This window comes from Neophocaena asiaeorientalis, unplaced genomic scaffold (assembly GCF_003031525.2).
Source record: "Neophocaena asiaeorientalis asiaeorientalis breed wild unplaced genomic scaffold, Neophocaena_asiaeorientalis_V1.1 scaffold15, whole genome shotgun sequence".
In the NCBI taxonomy this organism is placed as follows: Eukaryota; Metazoa; Chordata; class Mammalia; order Artiodactyla; family Phocoenidae; genus Neophocaena; species Neophocaena asiaeorientalis.
In genome coordinates, this window is record NW_020185328.1 from 6,988,272 (window position 1) to 7,012,109 (window position 23,838).

A 23,838-nucleotide genomic window follows, 5' to 3' on the forward strand; every position below is an offset into this window, starting at 1 on the left:
TCTATCACATCACCCTGTTTTGGTCCCCTCACAGTTCTTATCATTTCTGAAGTTTTCTTATTTAGTTACCTTTTTCAGCATTTACCTCATTAGTATGTACAATCCCTCAGTTTATAGGCTCTATTGACCTTTCTTTCCTTAGGACCTCATCTAGTTCTGTAGTTTAAAAATTAACTCCATCTATATGCTGACAACTCCCAAAATTATATCTCTAAGTCCAGACCTGTCTTGCAAACTCCAGACTCATGTATTATGCAAACACATATACATACAAACTCCCATAACATATGCACTGCACACATATACATCTATTTACTTTCCACATCCAAAACCAAATTCTGTACTCTCCCTACTACCCCAATAACCGTCCCTACTTCCCCATCCATATCCTTTCCCATTTCAACTGATGGTCGCTCCAGCCTTCAGGCAGTTATCCTTGACTCCTCTCTTTCTTTCACATTCCACAGCCATTCCTTTAGCAAATTGTATTAATTATGCCTTCAAACATATATCCAGAATCTAACCAACTTCTCATCACCCCCCACTATTCCCATCCTGGCCAAGCCTTCACCAACTCTCACCTGTTTTGTTGCAGTAGCCTCCAAACAAGTCTCCCTGCTTCTATCATTGCCCCACTCTCCGCTAGAGTCTATTTTCACATTTCCGTGAAATGCTCCTTTTAAACATAATGTAAGTCACATAAAACCTTGCAATGGCTTTGTTTCACTCAGTTAAAAAATGAAATCCTTAATCTAAGCCGTTGTTATCTCACCTTCTCTCTTGCTACTTCCCCTTTTGCTCTCTCTCACCTCACTTAAGTCTTTTGTATTTTCTAAATGTTCTTATTAAGAATGTTTTGTTTTTATTAACAAAAAAGAGAGCTTTTAAACAATAAAACTATGAAAGCATAATCTCCCTTTTCACTCAAATTCTTTCGCTCTAAGTACTAATTAAATAACAGGGTCAATTCTGTAGAAGAAAAACTAAGTTCATGGTAAGAACTTGTAAGGCCTTGAATGCCTATGTTCCTGATGAAACTTTAATGAAGACAGGCTTCTCAACTAAATTAAACTGTATGGTGCGGTAGAATGATGTCGGAGTTTGGGATTGAAATATCTTGCTTAAATCTTCTCTCTACTACTTAACTAATTGTGAGAGCCTGACTAAGTCACTATTCTCTCTCATTCATAGCTTTCTCACGTGTAAAGATAAATAGAAGAATCTGTAAAACTCATCATAAACTTGGTGTTTTACAAGAGAAGAAACTTATCTATTGATACCTACCGAAAACACATCCACTAAGGCCAACTTATTCCCAGGAATGCTACTGAAAGTTCTAGATTAATCTGCATACACAAAAGGTTACCAGAGAAACAGCCAAAAAGCCCCAAACGTTAAGGGCCTCATTGCAGAATTTTATACAACTTCCAAAAGCCTCTTAAGTGATCTCAAAACTGAGAGGTGTGGAGTGGCTCACTCTCTAGTAACTGCAAGGGCAAAGAAGCCACAAAGCTTCCTGAAGAAAGTACAGATTTTAAAAGTTCAGACTATGTATGTATCTGGACCTGGGGTTGGGGCAGATGGCTTCAGACGACGACCCAAGGGGAGGAATTAACTCTCAAGAGGTCCTTGGGAACTGCCCCTGGCTACAACAAACCACGAGTTAGAAAGGACTAACGGCCTTTGAGAGAAAGCTAGAAGCTAAGTTGTAGTTTGAACTTCTCCTTAAGCGAGTCAGTTCTCGAAATTTCGCCGCCCAAGCAGGACCACTCACCGGGTCTACCGAGCTGCAAGGCTTTACGAGTTGGTAACAAGCGGCTCAGACCCGGCACAGTCCGACAAATCACTGGGTGGCCATTTATCCGTTCCGGAGGCCGTTGCTAGGGAAACGGAGCAAAGCCCCGGGCTCACCCAGTCGTGGTTTTCCTTAGGCAAGACAAAGAGCTTCGGGGGCGTAGTTACGTGAGTGACGCACGTAGGGGGCGGGACAGAGACGAAACCGGACCAAAGAACGGGTTACGTCCCAGGGCGCATGCGTGCGGTGCTGGGCTGCGGGATCGCTGGAAGTCCTCGGCGGTGTTGGGGAACGTGAGCTATGGCAGCCACGAGTGCCCTTCCAGGCGTATCTTTGCGAGAAGCCACCCAGCGAAGGTTGCGGAGGTTTTCAGAGCTTAGAGGTACCAGAGGAGGAACCCTGGCTCGCCCCGGCAACGGACAGGGAGGGCGCTTTACGTGCTGGTGTATTTGCTGGACTACCACTTCCTTTTACTAATCACTTGTGGGCCTAGGACGCTGGCCCAGGCGCATTTAATGTTCCTCTTAAGTTTTTTATTCTTCTGTCACTCTCCTTTCTTTACGTTATGCTTGTTGCTTTCTTTAAGTTTATTCCCAGTTGCGTATATATAAATATATATATATATATATATATGTATGTGTATGAGGAGGAATGAGAACACAGTTATTTGCCTGACTAGTGAAGCTATAAATCCAAGTTATTCGTTTGGTTAGCTCATTAGCAAAAATTATTTTAAATAAACCTAAAAGATCTAAAGCATAGTGATTTGACTCTTACAAATCCGATTTTAGCTTTCTTCCACTCCCTACCTACTTCACCAATTTGTTCCATGATGTGAACGCTTACTAAGTGAAAAGCGAAACAACACGGTGAAATTATGGATTAAAAATTAAAAGGGGTAACTTTATATCAAAATGTTTTTTTAAAGGACTATGCCACTTGTCATTTCCTGTACAACTATCTAATTGGTCATATTTTTGTTGACGTTACTGCTTCAAAAATACAGAAAATAATACTTGGATTACAGTAAAATGTTCGGGACTATTAGATTCTAGCTGACTAGAATTTGTTAACTAATAAAAACGCTTATTTGTCTTGTTTATCAATAAAGAAGAGCTTCCAACTGTCAGCCAAAAGTTCAGTCTCTTATTGAGTTCATTAAGGAGCTGGGAACTTTTCTGTTATCCAGAATTTGGTGTCATTCTCCAGTAACCTTTGTAAACTTGCATGGCTCATTTTAAGGTGATTAAAAACTAAAGTGCCCACATTTATGGACACCAACACTGTAGCAATGGGTCCTTGGATTTAATCTTTCTTAGCCAGCAAACATTAAGTGGTCCCTGTATGGGAAAACTGATTTTCAAAACTGGAGATTAATTTATTCCTTTGTCTCCTCTCTTTAAGAATTGAGCTCATCTTTAGCAAGTCAAAAGTACTTCTCTTAATCAAGAAACATTACAACTCTCAGAAAATCTAAATAAATGGGACTGTAGACCATAAAAGGAGCAAGTAATCTAAAAGGAAAAAAAGTAGAATTTGTGAACAATCCTCATTAGAACTATTTTGAATCCTACTAGCTGACCACTCATTATTCCCTACTTCTCAAAAGCAGAAGATACATTTTTGAAGATACTATTACCTCTTTTTTCCTTCTTTCCAAATAGGTAAACCTGTAACAGCTAGAGAATTCTGATAATATTTATCACTTTCTTCTTACACATAGGCAAACCTGTGGCAGCTGGAGAATTCTGGGACATTGTTGCAATAACAGCAGCTGATGATAAACAGGAACTTGCTTATAAGCAACAGCTGTCAGAAAAGCTGAAAAAAAAGGAGTTACCTCTTGGAGTTCAATATCATGTTTTTGTTGATCCTGCTGGAGCCAAAATTGGTACACATTTATGGTCAAATTTATATCATAAATTGTGGGCAGAATAATCACTGAAGAAAAGCTTTCCTGTGGCTTACAGTTTATACTGTGTGTCTTACCACCTATAGTCTTTACAAACTTTAAAATTTTTATGTAAGTTCACTATTTTTTAAGAAAGATAAGAGGCATGGCAACTGTTTTTACACATTGTGGACTTACCATGAAAAACTTCCAGAATGTTATGTTACTTAAAAGAGAATTTTATTAGTCTTAATAAAATTTACTCAGATGGTGAATATTCTTTTGGACCTTATCAGTAGGACTCTTAAGGTCCCTCTGAACTACACAATTTGCTCAGAAACTTACATGAAGAGATCAAATCAGGAAAAATAAATATTTGGCCTCTTGGGACCACAATGCAGAATGCGAAAGAGCACAATCTAATGGCATAATTATCATAGATGTTTACTTTTAAAAACCAGTTTGTCCACTTTGCCTTTTGACCTTACCTTGCAAATAAAAATACATGCTATTTTCCTGGGGGCCATTTTCCATGTGATACTTAAAGCTGAAGCTCATTGATACCAGAGTTAGGGTATCTGTATCTGATACTGGCATGTCCTAATTAGCCAGTGTTTTAATCCTCATAAATATGTGGTCAGTACTTTTCTGATTCCCATGTTTGAATGAGATTCAGGCACAAAATGTTAAATAACTTGCCCATGGTAACTAGTAAGTGGAAGTTACATTTAAGATGTTTTTTAGGAAAACAGGTTCTAAACATCTTTTTAGAAAGTACATCTAACACATATATATGATCATATGGGAGAATTATTTTAATGGGTTTTACAGTTCATAACTCCAAGTGAACGTGTAAACTTTACAGTCTTATAGTGTTGCAGATTGCTTAATTTATCATTTCTTTCTTTGTACTACTATTTTCAGGAGAAGATTAACTCAACTTTTATTACCAAGGGCTCATCTCTGGGTTTTATTACTAATTATTTAATTGCTAAGAAATGTGTATTTAATTTGATTGTTCTGCCTATACCTTTGCTCTCTGCCTGGTTAATTGTAGCCAGAGGTCATATCCTCAAAGTTATAACACTTAAATTTACTATAATAATAAAGTTTTTGTAACTTTATGTGAAATAAATTGAGCTTTTTAACTTTATTTTCAAGGAAATGGAGGATCGACACTTTGTGCTCTTCGATGTTTGGAAAAGCTTTATGGAGATGAATGGAATTCTTTTACCATCCTATTAATTCACTCTGGTAATGTTACACTTTACTAATTTACATTTTCTTTTAGTATATTACCTTTTATATCTAAGGGGCTTTTTTCTCCCTTAGTAATACTATCCCCTCTTTTTTGTTTTTCTTTTGTCTTTGAAGTTATACTGCTTTGGAAACAAATATTTTATGCTTTCCTTGATATTTTTAGGTTGTAAGTAGCATAATATTTTTCACAAAATTTAACCTTAAAATTGTAGATCACATACATCCTCAACTTTCATGTATTGTTTTTGGTATACATATTGAAAATTATTTTCCTAAGATAGAACTCATCAAAATATGAACATTTCTTGACAATGCTTTAGAAAGGATTCTTGCTGTAGGGGAGAGGCTGGTTTAGTACTGTGATTACCAGACTTTACACAAAACCTGTTAACACATTTTTATCTAGTTATTGGTGACCAAAGTCCATAATCCTTAGGAGTTTAAAAACAAAAAGAAAAGGTGGTGACAGAACATGGAGTTGACAAGAAAGTATAAAAGAGGAAAAATCACACACCAAAAAAGGGAACAGAAGGGTAGGAAAGAAGTAATCTCAGAATATAATTTTTTAAATTGGACAGATTTGGTTGTATGAAAATTTGGGTTACATGAAAGAGACCTCTGTTATTTTTCCTCTGTGTACTGGAGGCTGGCGAAACTTTGTCATGGACTTGTACCAGTTCAGGAACAGATATTTTAGAGCCACTCATCCACATGGTTACCAAGGCACTTTTCATTTTTTAGGATTCATATACGGAACAATGATTCTTTTTAAAGATGATATCAAGTAAAGCATCCAAGTTCTGATTTTAAGACCAACTGAAAAAGTAAAAGAAAAATTCAAATTTACAGTTTTATTCCAGAACGAGTATTATTATTATTAATTTAGTAAAAATTAAGTTAGACACCAGAAAATATATATTAATACAATCGATCCTTGCAGATATATAATAATGCATTGATCTGTGAGTGGTGCTGACCCTCACACAGTCTAAAATCTGCGTGTAACTTCATAGTTGGTCTTCTGTATAGGCAGTTCCACTCTCCATAGCCACAGTTTCTCATCAGGGATTCAACCAACGTCGGGTCATATAGTCTTACAGTATTTATTGAAAAAAATCCTCATGTAAATGGACTGGTAGAGTTCAAACCCTTATTGTTCAAGGGTCAAGTGTAATTAAAAGTAGGTAATTCTTACAATGCTGAACTTTACTGTTGGTTAGTATTTGGAAAATGAAAAAGAAAGTATTAGCTCTCATTGGTTGAATAATGTACTCTGTAGTAAGTGCTTTGCATGTATTGTTGATCTCATAAAACATGATAAAACAAGTATTTACATCTGCTGATTTAGTGTTAAGTCCAAAGATGAACAATTAAAAAGTGGTGAACCAGAATTTGAACGCATTTTTGTGTGACTCTTTCTACTATGCCTCTCACTATAATTAGTTACGTAAAAATGATGTAAGCTATTTAATGTACTTAAGTGAACACACTTTTCAGGGAATTAAGTCATAAGGCTCATCTTAGAGGGAAAAGCCTTTTAAAATTAAAAACAAATATACATTGTAAAATGCTTTTAAATAAATGCACCTTTACTTCCTTTAAGTGTATGTAATTGAGGAAACACATTCCATCTGGAAATTACTCTTTAATAGATAATTATGTATATTAGTTTTTTGTGACTTTTTTTCCCCATGAAGTGGATTTTTAATGTAGGCATTTAAACATGGTTGAAATTTATTGTGTGAAATGTAGATATAAGGTCATATTTTAGCTCATTGTCCTTTTTACTTGTTATCCAGTTGAGTTAAAACAATTCATAGTCTGTAAAGCATATTACAGGTCTTTCCTAATCTAGAACTGCATTATAGCAAATCTCTACAGAATTGCTCTGTGAATTTGTCATCTGGAAGTTATTATTCTTTCCTGGGATACAGTAATATATTGTATATTTTAAATATCTTTAGAGATATTTTGAGTTGTAACTGATGCTCCTGGGTTTTTAAATCTTATAAACATTTTAAAACAGTTATTTTGTTTAATTTTATATAGGTGGCTACAGTCAACGCCTTCCAAATGCAAGTGCTCTGGGGAAAATTTTCACTGCTTTACCTTTTGGTAGCCCCATTTATCAGATGTTGGAATTAAAACTAGCCATGTACATTGATTTCCCCTCACATATGAATCCTGGGATTCTGGTTACCTGTGCAGATGATATTGAACTTTATAGTATTGGAGAATCTGAGTATATTAGGTTTGACAAACCTGGCTTTACTGCTTTAGCTCATCCTTCTAGTTTGACTGTAGGTACAACACATGGAGTATTTGTCTTAGAACCTTTTAACTATTTAGAACATAGAGACCTCGAGTACAGAAGTTGCCATCGTTTCCTTCATAAGCCCAGCATAGAAAAGATGTATCAGTTTGATGCTGTGTGTAGAGCTAGAAATTTTTTTCGTCAAAACTTTGCTGGGGGTGACATACCCTCTCTTAAATTAGACCCTGAGTATGTCTACACAGACAGCCTATTTTATATGGATCATAAAACAGCGAAAAAGTTACTTGCTTTTTATGAAAAAATAGGTACATTGAACTGTGAAATAGATGCCTATGGAGACTTTCTGCAGGCTTTGGGACCTGGAGCAACTGTGGAATATACCAGAAACACATCAAATGTTACTAAAGAAGAGTCAGAGCTGGTAGACATGAGGCAAAGAATATTTCATCTTCTTAGAGGAACATCACTAAATGTTGTTGTTCTTAATAACTCCAAATTTTATCACATTGGAACAACTGAAGAATATTTGTTTCATTTTACTTCTGATAGCAATTTGAAGTCAGAGCTTGGCTTACAGTCCATAGCTTTTAGCATCTTTCCAGCAATACCAGAATGCTCTAGCAACAAATCCTGTATCATTCAAAGTATATTGGATTCAAGAAGTTCTGTGGCACCTGGCTCAGTTGTAGAGTATTCCAGATTGGGGCCTGATGTTTCAGTGGGGGAAAATTGCATTATTAGTGGTTCTTATATCATAACAACAGCCGTCCTGTCTGCACATTCTTTTGTGTGTTCCTTAAGCTTGAAGATGAATAGACACTTAAAGTATTCAACTATGGCATGTGGAGTGCAAGACAACTTGAAAAAGAATGTTAAAACATTGTCAGATATAAAGTTACTTCAATTCTTTGGAGTCTGTTTCCTGTCATGCTTAGACATTTGGAATCTCAAAGTTACAGAGGAACTGTTCTCTGGAAACAAGACATGTTTAAGTTTGTGGAATGCTCGTATTTTCCCAGTTTGTTCTTCTTTGAGTGATTCAGTTACAACATCCCTAAAGATGTTAAATGCTGTACAGAACAAGTCAGCATTCAGCCTGAATAAATATAAGCTGTTGTCCATTGAAGAAATGCTTTTCTACAAAGATGTGGAAGACATGATAACTTATAGGGAGCAAATTTTTCTAGAAATTACTTTGAATAGAAAACAGTCTGATTTAGAGACATCTTAAATATTGTATACTCTGCCTGTCTTGATTGAGCAAGATTGCAGATGCAGGAATTTTCTGTAGACTTGTTTTTTAATTGAAATGAATTAATGAAAATTATATTAACATGCTTGCTGTAGCATAAAATTAATAACAAAAATAAACCATTTTTAGATGAAAGAATAGCTTAAGGATGTAAGTTCAGAAAAGTGATTTTTTTAATATTTATTACTATTTAAATTTTTCTTTTATAAAGATGACTTGTGGAACATTATTTTGTTCACAAAATACTATAATTGTTTTAAAGGTAATTTTCTAAATATACCTTCAGAATTTTTTCATCTTCTTTTGGGCTTTGGTTCCAGTGAAGTTCTATGTGTTCATTGGCAGTTCTCTCCTCAAGTGCATTAGACCTATTCTGATGAACTAACAAAAATGTCATACTGTAGGGTCTTCAAAGCACTGTAGGAATACTGTAGAAGTACTTTTTCAGAAACAAATCCATGGCTAACAGAGTTAAATTAAATGAATGCTTAAAATATTGTGATAGTCTTAATTAATAAATAAGTATTAATAGATACAAACCATTCTGAAATTGATGATAAAAATCTATGTGACTTATCAGCAACCCTCAGTTATGATATTTATGTATATATTTTTCAAGTTTCTTCCCAAGGAGTAAATAAAGATATATGGTAGCCATTGTTTAGCATGTACTGATTTACTTGCAGAGATTTCAGAGGATGTTATGTGTTTGTCACTCATTAAAAGTTCAATGCTGTATTTCTAATCTAATTAATCTAAGGAGTCATCAGTTCTTAAGAATCACCATTATTTTATGTTCCACTGAAAAAGAGAAAACACTACCAATAAAATATGCAATGCTTTTCTTGTTACTTGAAGTTATTATTTATTGGAAATCTTTTTTAAAACCACTTAAATATAGATTTATGTCATTTAACCCTTTTGCAAATACATGTAGAGGAACAAAAAAGTGAAATATTAAGATACAGTCAAGACTTTTCTGAAGCTTCACATCTAGAGTCAAACTTTTCTAAATTAATTTTCAACTCAAGAGTGGTTGATATCCATGTGCTATCTTCTAATACCATCTAGTACCATCTTCTGTGCTATCAAAGGTATTGATAAAGCTTCATATTCTACAAGTGCCACCACCGCACTGATGCCTGGATTTACCTTCAAGCTATGGACACCAGATACCTGTTCTGCAAGTGGATGCTGATGCTGTTATTACTTTACAGAGTTGTTTCACTTTTACTTTAGTTAATCACATGTCTCTAGAATGTAGTTTTATTTAAATCAGTGGGAGGTTTCTGACAAATTGGTGGTCACCACGTTAATCATATTCCTGCACAATGTATGGATTCTAGTTGCTTTGAAATGTTATCTGTTCCAAAGAATTTGGCAGTGTCTCTTTCCTTGATATGCATCACTTGGTGTGTAGTACCACACATGTATCACCAGCAGTGTATCTAACTCAACCAGTGTGATAACCACATGCATGAATAAATAATAAATTGGACATTTTCTCTTGACTTATCATTTTTATTTTGTAAAATCACAGCCGTTAAATCATATACTTTCAAGGTTTGTGAAGGACATCTACAATTTGTAACTAAATATATTCTGTAAACTTATTGATGAGTTAACAATGATCAAGAAGGCATGGAAAAAAAATGCAACTTTTGATAATTAATCTCCCTTGGGCATTTGTCTTGCAAACTAAACAAAACAGAAATAAAGAGTGTGCATTAATGCATACTAAGTGGGAATAAAGCTTTGAAAATCCAAGTTATATGCTGCTGAAAATCACAAAAATTTGATGGAATGAATCCAGAATCAATTCTCACAAGCTGTGATGATCCACTCATCTTCTGAGGCTAAGCAATACTACCTATGTTATATAAAGGTTACCAGATTTAGCACAGAGCCAAAATCAAAACTTGCCTGCTGCAAAATATATGTATAGCTATCACAGCTGGTAACTGGTGTGCTACACATGCCATTCACATACACCATAATGCCTTTTGGACTTGAGCAACCTGGAGACCCAGAATTTAGGAAACTTGTTGTAGTCTAGCAGAATTAAAATAGAAAGAAATAACTAAGAAAAAAATATTAATTTGTTCAAAATTGTCTAAGGGATTTCAGGTGTTCTTTTTGTTGTTTAGCTGAATGAAACACAAGTCTTCATCTATGTCTATAACTAAATTATTAATAAAGAAAATACCGTTTTAAAGGTACTTGAAAGTTACCTTTATAAATTCACTTAGTGCAGGAGAAATAATTCAAGCTACCATTAGCTGCTTAGTTTAACTTAACTCTTTTGTGCCTATAAAATATGTTTAGACAAAGCTGATTTCTATTGTCGTTGAGGAACACAACTTTAGTTGTTTATACTTACTGAAATTGTATTATTAATACTCTGTACTGAACTTTGTCACAAGTCACTAACATTCTCCTTCCCTTCAATACCAGTGTGCTAAGCTCCAACATGCTAGTGTTTGTGTTCCCATTTGTCTGTATTCATAAAAATTTTGGACTAGTTTGTTTTTGGGGGGTTTTCTTTTATTTGTTTTTAGACTTTTTTTGTTGTTTTTATTCAGACTTGCCAGTTTGGCTATTCTATAATACACCACAATTTGGGATCAGGTTGAAAATTGGAATAAAGGATCTAACTTAAAAATTAGCAGAGGATATGAATAGACATTTTGCTTCTGGAGCTTTGGCCTGAGGGGCAGGCTTCAGGTTTATCACACACCTAGTGGCCTACCAAGCTGCTCTCAAGGAACATAGGCTATGTACACCATCTTGGTGCTCTCCCACTGCCTTGCCCCAGCTCAATGGTACGTCCCAGGAAAGAGCTCATTCACTTGTCTGGAGCCCTGATATTTGCAACTGCTGCATAGGGGACACCTCCAGATTACCTGTCTCTGGTGGCCAGTAGGGCTTGGGCTTGTGGTCCCACAGGACAGTGTATATTTGCATACTCTTGAAAGCTGCTGCATGAAGGTCTGGCTTCCAGTCAGCCTGAATCTAAGTACTGATATCCTCCCCTTTGGAACATTGACAGGTTTGGAGCATCCTTATCTACTAGGAGCTATTAAAAATATAATAGCTGCCTGGACAAGCACAAAGGTTTGAGGGACAATCAAGAGCTGGGGTGGGTTGAATGACAAGGTTCACCTCCTACATGAGATCACTCCTTCAAGACACGGTGAGGTGGTTTCATCTACTGTATAGAAACCAACAGAGTGTTAAGCAAAATGAGAAGAAAAAAAAGATGAAGAATATGCTCCAAATGAAAGAATAAGATAAAACCTCATGAAATTACCTTTAAACAGAGATAAGTAATTTACCTGATAAAGGGTTCAAAGTAATGGTCACAAAGATGCTCACTGAATTTGGGAGATATAATGACATATACATGTCAGTGTAACAAAGAGCTGGTTCTTTAAAAAAAAATAAAGCTAACAAATATTTAGCTAGACTCACCAAGAAAAAAAGACAAAGGGCTTAAATAAGTACAATTAGAAATGAAAGAGGAGATGTTACAACTGATGCCACAAAAATACAAAGGATTATAAAAGACTACTGTGAACAATTAAACGTCCACAAATTGGACAAGCCAGAAGAAATGGATAAATTCCTAGAAACACAACTTTCCACAACTGAATCATGAAGAAATAGAAAATCTGAAGAGACCAATTACTAGTAAAGAGATTGAGTCAGTAATTTCAAAACTCTCTACAAACAAAAGTCCAGAACCAGACTGTTTCACTGGTGAATTCAACCAAACGTTCAACAAAGTTAATACAGGATCTTCTCAAACTCTACCAAAAAGTAGAAGGGGAAAGAACACTTCCAAATTCATTTTATGAAGCCAATATTAAGCTGATACCAAAACAAGTCAAAGACACCATAAAAAAGGGAAATTACAGGCTAATATCCCTGATAAACATAGATGTAAAAATCCTCAACAAAATATTAGCAAACTGAATTCAACAATGTATTAAAAGGATCCTACACCATGATCAAGTGAGATTTATTCCAGTGATGCAAGGATGGATTGACATCCGGAAATCAGTCAACGTGATATACCACATTAACAAAAATGAAGGATGAAAATCATATGATTACCTCCATAGATGTAGAAAAATCATTTGACAATATTCAACATCCATTTATGGTAAAAACTCTCAATGAAATGGGTATAGAGGAACTGCACCTCCATATAATAAAGACCATGTATGAAAAGCCCACAGCTAACATCAAATTCAGAGGTTAAAAGCTGAAAACCTTTTCTCTAACTTCAATGAGAAGACAAGGAAACCCACTCTTGTCACTTTTATTCAGCACAGTTTTGGAAGTCCTAACCAGAGCAGTTAGGCAAGAAAAAGAAATAAAAGACATACAAATTGGAAAGGAAGAAGTAAAATTATCACTATTGAAGCTGGCATGATACTATATATAGAAAACCCTAAAGACTCCACAAAATAAACTGTTACAACTAATAAAAAAAATTAGTAAAGTTGCAGGATACAAAATCAGTACACAAAAATACGTTGCCTTTCTATATACTAATGAGACACTATCAGAGAAATTAAGAAAACAATTTCACTTACAGTTGCATCAAAAAGAATAAAATATCTAGGATTAAATTTAACAAAGGAGATGAAAAATCTGTATATTGAAAATTATAAGACATTAACGAAAAAGTTTAAGAAGACACAAATAAATGGAAAGATTCTATGCTCATGGACTGGAAGAATTAATATTGTTAAATGCCCATCCTACCTAAAGCAGTCTACAGATTCAGTGCACTCCCTGTCAAAACTCCAATGGCATTTTTCACAGAAATAGAACAATCCTAAAATTTGCATGGAACAACAGAAGATCCCTAATAGCCAAAGCAAGCTCGAGAAAAAAGAACAGAGCTGGAGGCATCACACTCCTTGATTTAAAACTGTATTATAAATCTATAGTAATTCGAACAGCATTTTATTGGCATAAAACCCACCACATAAATATACAATAGAGAGCCCAGAAATAAAACCACACGTGTATGTTTGATTAATTTATGATAATGAAACCAAGAGTATACAGTGGGAAAAGAACCACCTCTTCAATAAATGGTGTTGGAAAAACTAGACAGCAACATGCAAAAGAATGAAACTTCTCCATTATCCTGTGCCATACACAAAACTTAACTCAAAATGGATTAAAGACTTGAAGTGTTGGGTTGGCCAAAATGTTATTCAGTTTTTTCTGTAAGATGGCTCTAGTAGTGCTTAGCTGTCTTTAACTTCATTTGAAACAATTTTGTTAGATTGTATTGTGACAGCTCTCATATCATGCATTAAAAAAAAATAATCAAAATTGGTAAATTTTTGTGTAGCCATTTTTTTTTTTTTTTTGGTATGCGGGCCTCTCACTATTGTGGCCTCTCCAGTTGCGGAGCACAGGCTCCAGATGCGCAGGCTCAACGGCCATGGCTCACAGGCCCAGCCGCTCCGTGGCATGTGAGATCTTCCCAGACCAGGGCACGAACCCGTGTCCCCTGACTCAGCAGGCGGACTCTCAACCACTGCGCCACCAGGGAAGCCCTGTGTAGCCATTTTAATATTGAAGATGAAAGAAAAAAAAAAAAAGCAACATTTTTGGCATATTATGCTTTATTATTTCAAGAAAGGTAAAAATGCAACTGAAACACAGAAGAGAAGATTTTTGCAGTGTATGGAGAAGGTGCTGTGACTGATCAAACGTGTCAGAAGTGGTTTGTGAAGTTTTGTGCTGGAGATTTCTCGCTGGATGATGCTCCGTGGTCGGGTAGACCAGTTGAAGTTGATAGCGATCAAATTGAGACATTAAGAACAATCAGGGGCTTCCCTGGTGGCGCAGTGGTTGAGGGTCCGCCTGCCGATGCAGGGGACACGGGTTCATGCCCCAGTCCGGGAAGATCCCATATATCCAAATCAAGCACTGAAAATCATTTGCACCAGCTTGGTTATGTGAATTGCTTTGATGTTTGGGTTCCATATAAGTTAAGCAATAAAACCTTCTTGAACATATTCCGCATGTGATTCTCTACTTAAATGTAATGAAAATGTTCTGTTTTTAAAACAAATTGTGATGGGAGATTAAAAGTGGATACTGTACAATAATGTGGAATGGAAGAGATCGTGGGGCAAGCAAAATGAACCACCACCAACGACACCAAAGCCCGGTCTGCATCCAAAGAATGTGATGTTGTATATATCGTGGGATTGGGAGTCCTCTATTATGAGCTCCTTCTGGAAAACCAAATGATTGATTCCAACAAGTACTGCTCCCAATTAGACCAACTGAAAGCAGTACTCAATGAAAAGCATCCAGAATTAGTCAACAGAAAACTCATAATCTTCCATCAGGATAACTCAAGACCGCATGTTTCTTTGGTGACCAGGCAAAAACTTTTACAGCTTGGCTGGGAAGTTCTAATTCATCTGCCATATTCACCAGACATTGCACTTTCAGATTTCGATGTATTTCGGTCTTTACAAAATTCTCTTAATGGAAAAAATTTCAATTCCCTGGAAGACTGTAAAAGGCACCTGGAACAGTTCTCTGCTCAAAAAGATAAAATGTTTTGGGAAGATGGAATTATGAAGCTGCCTGAAAAATGGCAGAAGGTAGTGGAACAAAACAGTGAATACGTTGTTTAATAAAGTCCTTGGTGAAAATGAAAAATGTGTCTTTTATTTTTACTTAATAGAAGGAAACTTTTGGCCAACCCAATAATACCTGAAACCATAAAACTTCTAGAAGAAAACATAGGCAGTAAGCTTCTTGACATAGGTCTTGGTGATGATTTTTTGAATCTGACACCAAAACAAAAGCAACAACAGCAAAAATGGACAAGTGGAACTACATTAAACTGAAAAGCTTCAGCACAGCAAAGGCAAACATCAACAAAATGAAAAGGCAACTTACTGAACAGGAGAAAATATTTGCAAATCATATATCTGATGAAGGCTAATATTCAAACTATATGAAGAACTCATAAAACTCTATACCAAAGAAACAAATAATTTGATTTAAAAATGGCCAGAAGATCCGAATGGATATTTTTCCAAATAAGACATACAGATGGCCAAAAGGTAGATGAAAATATGTTCAACATCATCAATCATCAGAGAAATGTAAATCAAAAGCACACTGAGATATCACCTCATACCTGTTAGAATGGATATATTTTAAAAGACAAGAAATAACAAATGTTGGAAAAGATGTGGAGAAAAAGGAGCCCTTGTGCATCGGAGGAATGTAAATCAGTACAGCCACTATGGAAAACAATATGAAGATTCCTCAAAAAATTAAAAATAGAATTACCACATGATCCAGCAATTCCTCTTCTGAGTATTTATCCAAAAAAATGAAAACGTGAATTCAAAAAGATATGTGTACTCCCTTATACATTTCAGTATTATTTATAATAGCCAAGATTTGGAAACAACCTAAGTCTTCATTCATGGACGAATGGATAAAGAAGTGGGATATCTATCTATCTGTCTATCTATCTATCTATCTATCTATATATACACACACACACACACACACACACACACACACACACACACACACACACACACACACACACACACACACACACACACACAAACACATATATATAATGGAATCCAAACTGGAGTATTGTGGAATAAAAAAAAAACAAAAAAAGAGCAACAAACAACAAAAAAGTTAAAATTAAAACCAACCTCATAGATATGGAGAACAGATTGGTAGTTGCCAGAGGTGGAGAATGAGGGGTGGGCCACATGGGTGACTACAGTCAAAAGGTAGAAACTTCCAGTTATAAAATAAATGTTATGTGAATGTAATGTACGTTATGGTGACTGTAATTAATAATACCATATTGCATATTTGAAAGTTGCTAAGAGAGTAGATCTTAAAAGTTCTCATCGGAAGAAAAAACGTCTATATACATGGTGATGTATATTAACTAGACTTATTGTAGTGATCATTTCACAATATATACAAAATTTAAATCATCATGTTGTCTACCTGAAACTAATATAATGTTGTATGTCTATTTTACCTCAGTTAAAAATGCCCCCAAAATGGATTAAAGGGATAATAAATGCTGCTGATTCCCTACTACATTGATATTTGCAAAAACAGGAGGTTAAGGGGGAAACTACCTGTGAATTAGTCACTGCCGTCATCTACCTGTGCCACAGCTTGATTATTGACATTTGTGTCTAAAGATGTTGAACCCAGGGACGTTATTACCCATGTAAGTAAATGATTTGAAACTAACAGACAATGTTTCCTTCTGGGCTGGTTGGACAAATAGTCTATCTTTTGAAGCCTCTGGCTACAGGAGTCTAGTAGCCTTCCATAGTATAAAATCCTATCATTCAAAGAGAGCAATTCATCCCTGATTGTTGCAGATTGGTGCAATCCATCTGCTACTGTCATTTCCTAGCTCTCTATGCCAGAATTATATTTCTTTAACTGTGCTTCAATGCATCGCTGAGACAATCAAAACTCTAATGTCTATATTCTTTGGGCACTCTCTTATGGTGTGTTACCAATCTGCTTGTTGAATCTCCAGGGTCCTTAAAGGCTCTCAAAATCTTTGCTACAACCAGCATTTTGTGGCTAAGTAATGTGAATGATTTTTAAAATGTCTTTTCTTCACTAGTATCAGCTCTTTTCTCTCTGCAGATCATTCAGATGGTTCAAGTTAGTTTTCATTTACCATTTCATTGTAGGAGAGTATCACGTTGCCCTGAAAAGAATTAAAGAATTTACATCTTGAGGCAAAAATCTTTTAAAACACAACTCTGGAAATGAAGTAAGTATTTGTTTCATTTGCAGGTTGAGAAATATTGCACTACTCAATGAAGTTTTACATGATTGGTTTCTTTCCTATTATGTTTAGCCTTGGGGTTTGAGAAAGTAAATTATATCCACCAATATGCTATTCTTCAGAGAAATTTCAAACACTTTTAATAAAGCCTAGAACTAGAAAACTTTTACTACACAAAGAAATAATGAGTATAGCAAGTGGTCTAAGTACAGTTTTAAATGTACAGGTGCACTGACAGGATCATAAATTAACTTATGAAATTCACTGCTTATATATCAGTGAGATCAATTTTTAATGAAATTTAATAATAAAGATCATCACTCATTATAATTGGTTAAAGTTAATAGAGTTTCTAATTAACCATTATCCAGTCAAATCAGAAACTGTCTGTGGAGGCTAGTCTATGAGAAGAGAGGGAGAAAGTGTAGAAATTCTTTTTTTACTTGTTACAACTGCTGGTGTTAAGTTTTTGCCATGAGTTTAGTAGAAAAAGTAGATTTTTTTGTTCCCTGAAAAATCTCTTTCCCCACTATATATGTATGTAAATCATGTAGATTATCTCTGGAAAGTTTAATCCTTCTCATTCTAATAGGTTGCCCAGTTCTCTCTCCAGACCATACTCCAAACACTAGGCTGATCTGCACATATTCAGACACATCAGGATACTTAACAGAACCTAAGGGCTTTTCATTACCAAGATACACTTTCATTAGCAGGCTTTACAGATATAAATAGACATTTCCCCCTGTTATAAAGGTGCTTTCTTTAACTTTGAAAGTTGAGCATAAGGTAAACTAGTACAGCCAAAATGTGTTCCTGTTATTACTGACTGACTGGGCACATGTCCTTACTATAACCCTTTTCTAAGTAATAGCCTCTGCTACATATTTTTGGATGATGATTTACTGTGATTTTGGGAGGAGGCCAAACTTAAAAGATGCTATGAATCGTATTGTATAAAGAGAATTTTTGTCTATAAAAACTAATATATCTTACTCTTATCAACTGAGCTTGAAGCATTTTATTTTCTACTCTCATGAAATCAGAAGCCCTGTAAGACTCTAATCTTGTCTGTGTCTTTGCTGCAGTATTCTAGTGACTCCAAAGAAGATACAACTTCTGAAATGGGTTCTAGGAATATAGTATATTATTCCTGAAGTTGCCTATCCACAAATGAACGTATACAGTACTTTGAGTTTTCTAAATCACCATCATTTAGCAATAAGATCATTAAAACATGATTTTCTTTGTAATTTTACATTCTTTTGAACAGGGATACTACTCCAACAATTCTCTCTTCTCTCTTGTATCAACAGTTTTCCCTCTCTACTGGGTCGTTCTCATCAGTACATAAATATATTGTTATTTTTCTAATTAAAAAAAAGAATTCTTTCTTGACTCCACTTCCTTCAGCTATTACTTCATTTCTCTGCTCCCTTAACACTAAAATTCCTAGAATAAATTATCTAAACTTCCATTCTGCAATATATTTTATCCCATTCACTCTCCAACCTAGTTCAGTCTTTACCTCTTTACTCCACTGAACTTGCTCCTCTGAGGATTTCCAGGACTCTTTGTTTTGATAAATCCAGTAATATCTTTGCAACAGATAGTAACTAGACTTATTATCATGTTGATCATTTTGTAATGTATAGAAATATTGAATCTCTATATTGTACATCAGGAACTAACATAGTGTTAAAAGTCCATAACACTTGAAAAAACAAGCAAACAAACAAGCTGATAGGAAAAGAGATCAGATCTGTGATTACCAAGGGCAGGAGGTGGGGGGAGAGGCAATAGGATGATGGTGGTCAAAAAGTACAAACTTACAATTATAAATAAGTACTAAGGATGGATGTGATATACCACATGAATACTATAATTAACACTATATGTTATATATGAAAGTTTTAAGATGGTAAATACTGCGCTCTCATCAGAAGGAAGAATACTTTTCCCTTTTATTTTTTATCTATATGAAATGATGGATGTTTACTAAACTTACTGTAATCATCATTTCATGATGTATGTAAGTCAAATCATTATGCTGTCCACCTTAAAGTTATACAGTGATGTATGTCCATTATGTCTCAATAAAACTGGAAGAAAAACAATTCACTATTCTTTCTAGTTCTCATCTTCAATCCAGTTCAGCAGCATTTGTTTCAAGTAATCACTCCTTCTTTGAAATGCATTCCTCATTTGGCTTCAAGGAACCCCACACTACTATTTCTTTTCCTAACTCATTCATCCCTCTTTTGAAGTCTCCTTAACTTGTTCCTCATCATCATTCTTACCTCATATCACTGGAAGGTCACAGGTCTTTGTGTTTAGGTTTCTCTACCCACATTTACTCCTTTGGATATCTTCATTCTCATATCATCTGTGTGCTATCAACTCTCAAATCTATATTTGTAATTATGAAAGTATAATTCTCAAAGATGTTAAAAATGTAATTCTCCTATAAATTGTGAGCATTCATGAGAATGCCATTTAATTCATTAATGATTAAATCAGTAGGATGATGAAGTTGGTTTCATATTGTTTCAGATGTTACAAGGAAGAAAGTGTTTATACAATATTAGAAATAACTTTGCTCAATAATAGAGTGAATTGTCTTATGAGATACTAAGCTTCCTAATGCCAGAAGTATTGAAGCAAAGTGATTGGGATACAATTTACACAAGAGTTTTCCCAAGAAGTACTTGTTTTAGGTAAGAGGTAGGATTAGATAATGGCTGCTGGTTGAGTGTTCTGGAAAGCAGGATCTGAAATGGAGTTTAGAGTGCTGTACATTTCTTAATAAGTGCTCTTGAGACTAATAATTGTTCAAGGAAGGGAGTAGAAGCAGAATTGAGAAGAAGAGAGAAGTCAAGCTGTGATGCAGGCCCAATGACAATCTTGATTGGCTAATCTCAGGAGGAGTTCTGGTGCCAGAATGATACTTCAGTGCTGTCCTGAGTTGGACCAGAGTGGCCACAATTTATAGCCCAAATCAGTCATCACTGGATATGGCCATCTTGGGAAGGAGTATCTTGGGCAAGACAGCTCTCTGTGGCTGAGGCAGTCTGTGAATGGGGCTGACAGCTGAAACGTGTCTACTGACAGCACTCCTGGTAGCTAAAGTAATAAGGTAATAAGCCCTTCATTGAAGAAAAAATGTGGGTGCCACATCCCAGTGTCCCCTACAGTAACCTATAAAGTCTAACCCAATGCCAAGATTCTCTTTTTATATGCAACTATTTTAATAAAACATTGCATGTTGTAATTCAAGTTGAATTATGATGACTTCCAAACTAAGCATGCCATATTATACATAGTTTAAGTGGACTCAATCAATGATGAAAGAAAGAAACTATGCTTTAGTAGATATGTCAATCATTGATTTATAGAAGCAATTTTTTTATAATATATGTCACAAATCTACATGATAATCCCAAGTGCCAGATTTTACTTTTGACTAGCTGAGCAAACTAAAATATTCATAAATTCACACGGAGCCAGATGGCTTCCCACTGAATATGCATTTGAATGATTCCTGTACATTATTTATTCCAAGAAGTGCCCAGAATACACCATCATCATAGCAGGGACTCCTAATAATTTTGTTTCAGACAGGAATCAAGGAATAACAGGTGTCCAGTGCTTACCATATTTTGGATTGAGCTTTGAGTCCATGTGTGTTTAAGAATTACTAAGAGCTCTAAAAATTCAAATGTATAACACAATAAAATTGTTAACCATTTTTTATTAAGTTGATCAATAATTTTTGGAGAGTTTATATTTTTTTTCTTTTCAGTTTGAAATTCAAGATGTGAATTTAAAATGAAAACATAATTTAGTTGGTTTCTTGACAATGTTTGGACAAAAATGAAATGAAAAATTTCTGATTTTTAATTTTTTTTTTTACTTCGTAGGGTTTCCTTTTCATTGAAGTCTGCTTTTCCCTTTTTAGAGTTTCCTGTTCTCTAGAGATAGTTTATCATTGTCATCTCTCGTGCTTACCCTTTCTTTTTTCCTTTAACATTGTCATCTCTCTTGTGCTTACCCTTTCTTTTTTCCTTTAAATATGGTAAGCAAGCACAGTTGTTTTATAAGCTGCATTTGATAATTCCACTAGCTGAAGTCAGTGGGGAATCTGCTTCTGATTCTTGTTTTGCAGCTCACATTGCCATGCTTTCCTGCGTGTTGGATTAATTTTGTTTGCTGCTCATTGTCCTTGGTAAAGTATCTGTAGAAATTCCCCATGGCCTAAGATGAATGGACCCTGCCCCTGGGGCTTTGCATTTGCTTCTGTCAGGAGACTGGAGAGGCATTACCAATTGGTAACAATCTTAAACTGTTCAGCTGAGGTTCTCTAGCCCCAGGCTGTGCACATCCACAGGACATATCCGTAGTGAGCATATTTAGGGCCATAATTTCTCAGGGACCTTATTTTACTTTCTTTTTAATTTATCCGGTTTTGCTCAATGCCAAAGCAGCCTTTCCACAATTCTTTTGGTCTGGAATATAGTATGACAGATTTACTTCTAGTTGATCCTTAATCTGAAGGCATATTTTGAGGGGAGTTCCAGCTTAATATATCAAAAATCCCCTCTAAGAATTTCCAACATGTGGGAGCCCTGGGCCACCCTCTGATTATTTGGGACCTAAGACCAAATGTGTGTTTTTAGCAAATTCCTCAAGGCAAAAATGTACTCCATTTTCCATTTATATTTCTTAGTTCAAGCTTTTCTCTAAAATGGTCTGTAAATACTCTGTTATTATTTTTATTTCTTCATTATTTTTGTGATTATTACTTTTATATTTTGTTTAAAATTTAAAAATCAGTCATCTATTCTCACTTATATGAAGCATAAATTATAATTCTTTAATTGACTTATTATTCAGTATTTTCCCTAGTGATGGTATATTTTTAATAGTAGAGGGCATGGTATGTTAGTGGAGGGGATGGCACCAGTAGATGGTATATTTTTGTAACGGATGTCATGGTCATGGACTGTAATGATCATGGAAATGCTAAATTTAGGAAGGGTTAAGAAGGAAAAAATGGATTAAGGTAAACATCTAGAGCCTCAACCCTTTTAGTCCGTATTAAAGAAACCATATAATGAGGTAGACAGCCCAGTACCTAGCATAATGCCTGTTACAGAGATGACAAACTAACTGTTTTACAGAGGAAATCAGGGAATGCCTAAGCAGACAAAGCCATGTTCAATGTATGTGCTTTGAAGCAGGAAATGAATCTACATAGTTCCTTCAAAAATAAGATGATAGTTTCAAACAGATAAATAATATAAACCACTGCTATGCCCTCTCTAACTTCAAATTATCAAACGTATATTGAATGTTAACTATGTGTCAGGGCCTTTGCTACACACTAGGGCTATTTTTCCTTGCTCTCAGGGTTTTCCAGTCTAGCAAATGATAAGACAGGGGGAAAAAAAGCCATTGCAGTAACTTGTGATTAGAGCTACAAGAAGCAAACTACAGGATGTTATGGGAGCTTCCAGGATAAGGGACTAACGAAACTACATGATCAGGAAAGGCCTCTCGGGGGAAGTGACATTTATACTGAGACCTAAGAGGAGAATAAGATTGGCCTGTTTATATTTCTTTTATTGTTTTTGTGGCGGGTAGGAGGAGGGAGAATGAGCAAGGGAATGTATATTAGCAGTGAGAACAGTGTTTGTGAAGATTGGGAGGAGAGAGTGCCTGGTCATAGGAGGGTCTAAAAGAGGTCCAGTCTGAAGTGTAATGTGTGAGAATGAGTGGCTTGGGGAAATGTCTACACTTTAGGTTAACTTAGGGTCTTTTATAAAAAGTCTAGGTACCTTATTAGAAATTAAAATGCTGACCAAAAATAAGATTGATAATCTTTTTCAGAAGGGAGAAAGTGATGTAGTTGTAGCAGTGGTGGTAGTAGTAGTAGTAATAGGAGTACTAGTAGTAGTGTGTGTGATGGGTGAGGGTAATCGTTCTAGTATTTGACTACCAAGTGACAAAGGTGACACTAGACTCTGTTGAACAGTAAGAAATAGGGAAGTAAAAAAAAAAAAAAATCCAGTGTATCCCCACAGATCACTTCCTAGTAAAACTATAAATTAAGGGAAAGTGGTGATTCATGTGATAAGTTTTCTTAACCATAAGTAGTACATGCTGAACTGTGTAGAACTGAACCAAGAAAAAGCTGGGAAAAAGAAAGTTCACAAGCAGGTTAACATAATATAGTATTTCACAGAGGCTTATTTACTTTGAACCTGAAAAAAAAAAAAAGCTGATTGAACGCAACACTTTAGTATTTAATCCTGTATTTTATATTCTCTTTAAACACACATTTCTGGGGAATGTTTTTTGTTTAGGCATGAAGAGCTACCTTTTGTCTTTGTAAGATTTTATCATCATCTGTGCTGAACTAAAAATTCAGTATGCAGGTGACTTTTATTAATATATAAATGATACCACATATGATGTTATTATATCAATCTGATTTAAAGAGCAAAAAGAATGT

General features: G+C 35.3%; 1 protein-coding gene across 2 annotated transcripts; it reads left to right on the forward strand.

Annotated features, from left to right (window-relative positions):
- Positions 1 to 2,051: 2,051 nt before the first annotated feature.
- FPGT (fucose-1-phosphate guanylyltransferase) lies at positions 2,052 to 9,976 on the forward strand. Of its 2 annotated transcripts, XM_024734608.1 has the most exons (4): positions 2,052 to 2,177; positions 3,519 to 3,686; positions 4,848 to 4,940; positions 6,996 to 9,976. In XM_024734608.1, exons 1-4 carry the CDS (start codon positions 2,096 to 2,098, stop codon positions 8,450 to 8,452), a joined length of 1,800 nt encoding a protein of 599 aa, XP_024590376.1. In that variant the 5' UTR covers positions 2,052 to 2,095; the 3' UTR covers positions 8,453 to 9,976. The 2 variants fall into 2 exon arrangements, with proteins under 2 accessions (XP_024590376.1, XP_024590378.1); XM_024734610.1 differs by lacking the exon at positions 3,519 to 3,686 and having other exon boundaries at positions 2,062 to 2,177.
- Positions 9,977 to 23,838: the final 13,862 nt, after the last annotated feature.

Bases quoted from the DNA above. Each gene is read 5' to 3' on its own strand.
- FPGT (XM_024734608.1), top strand. From the start codon at position 2,096: ATGGCAGCCACGAGTGCCCTTCCAGGCGTATCTTTGCGAGAAGCCACC. The intron at 2,178-3,518 runs GTACCAGAGGAG...TCTTACACATAG, and splicing joins GAGGTTTTCAGAGCTTAGAG to GCAAACCTGTGGCAGCTGGA. The intron at 3,687-4,847 runs GTACACATTTAT...TTTATTTTCAAG, and splicing joins TCCTGCTGGAGCCAAAATTG to GAAATGGAGGATCGACACTT.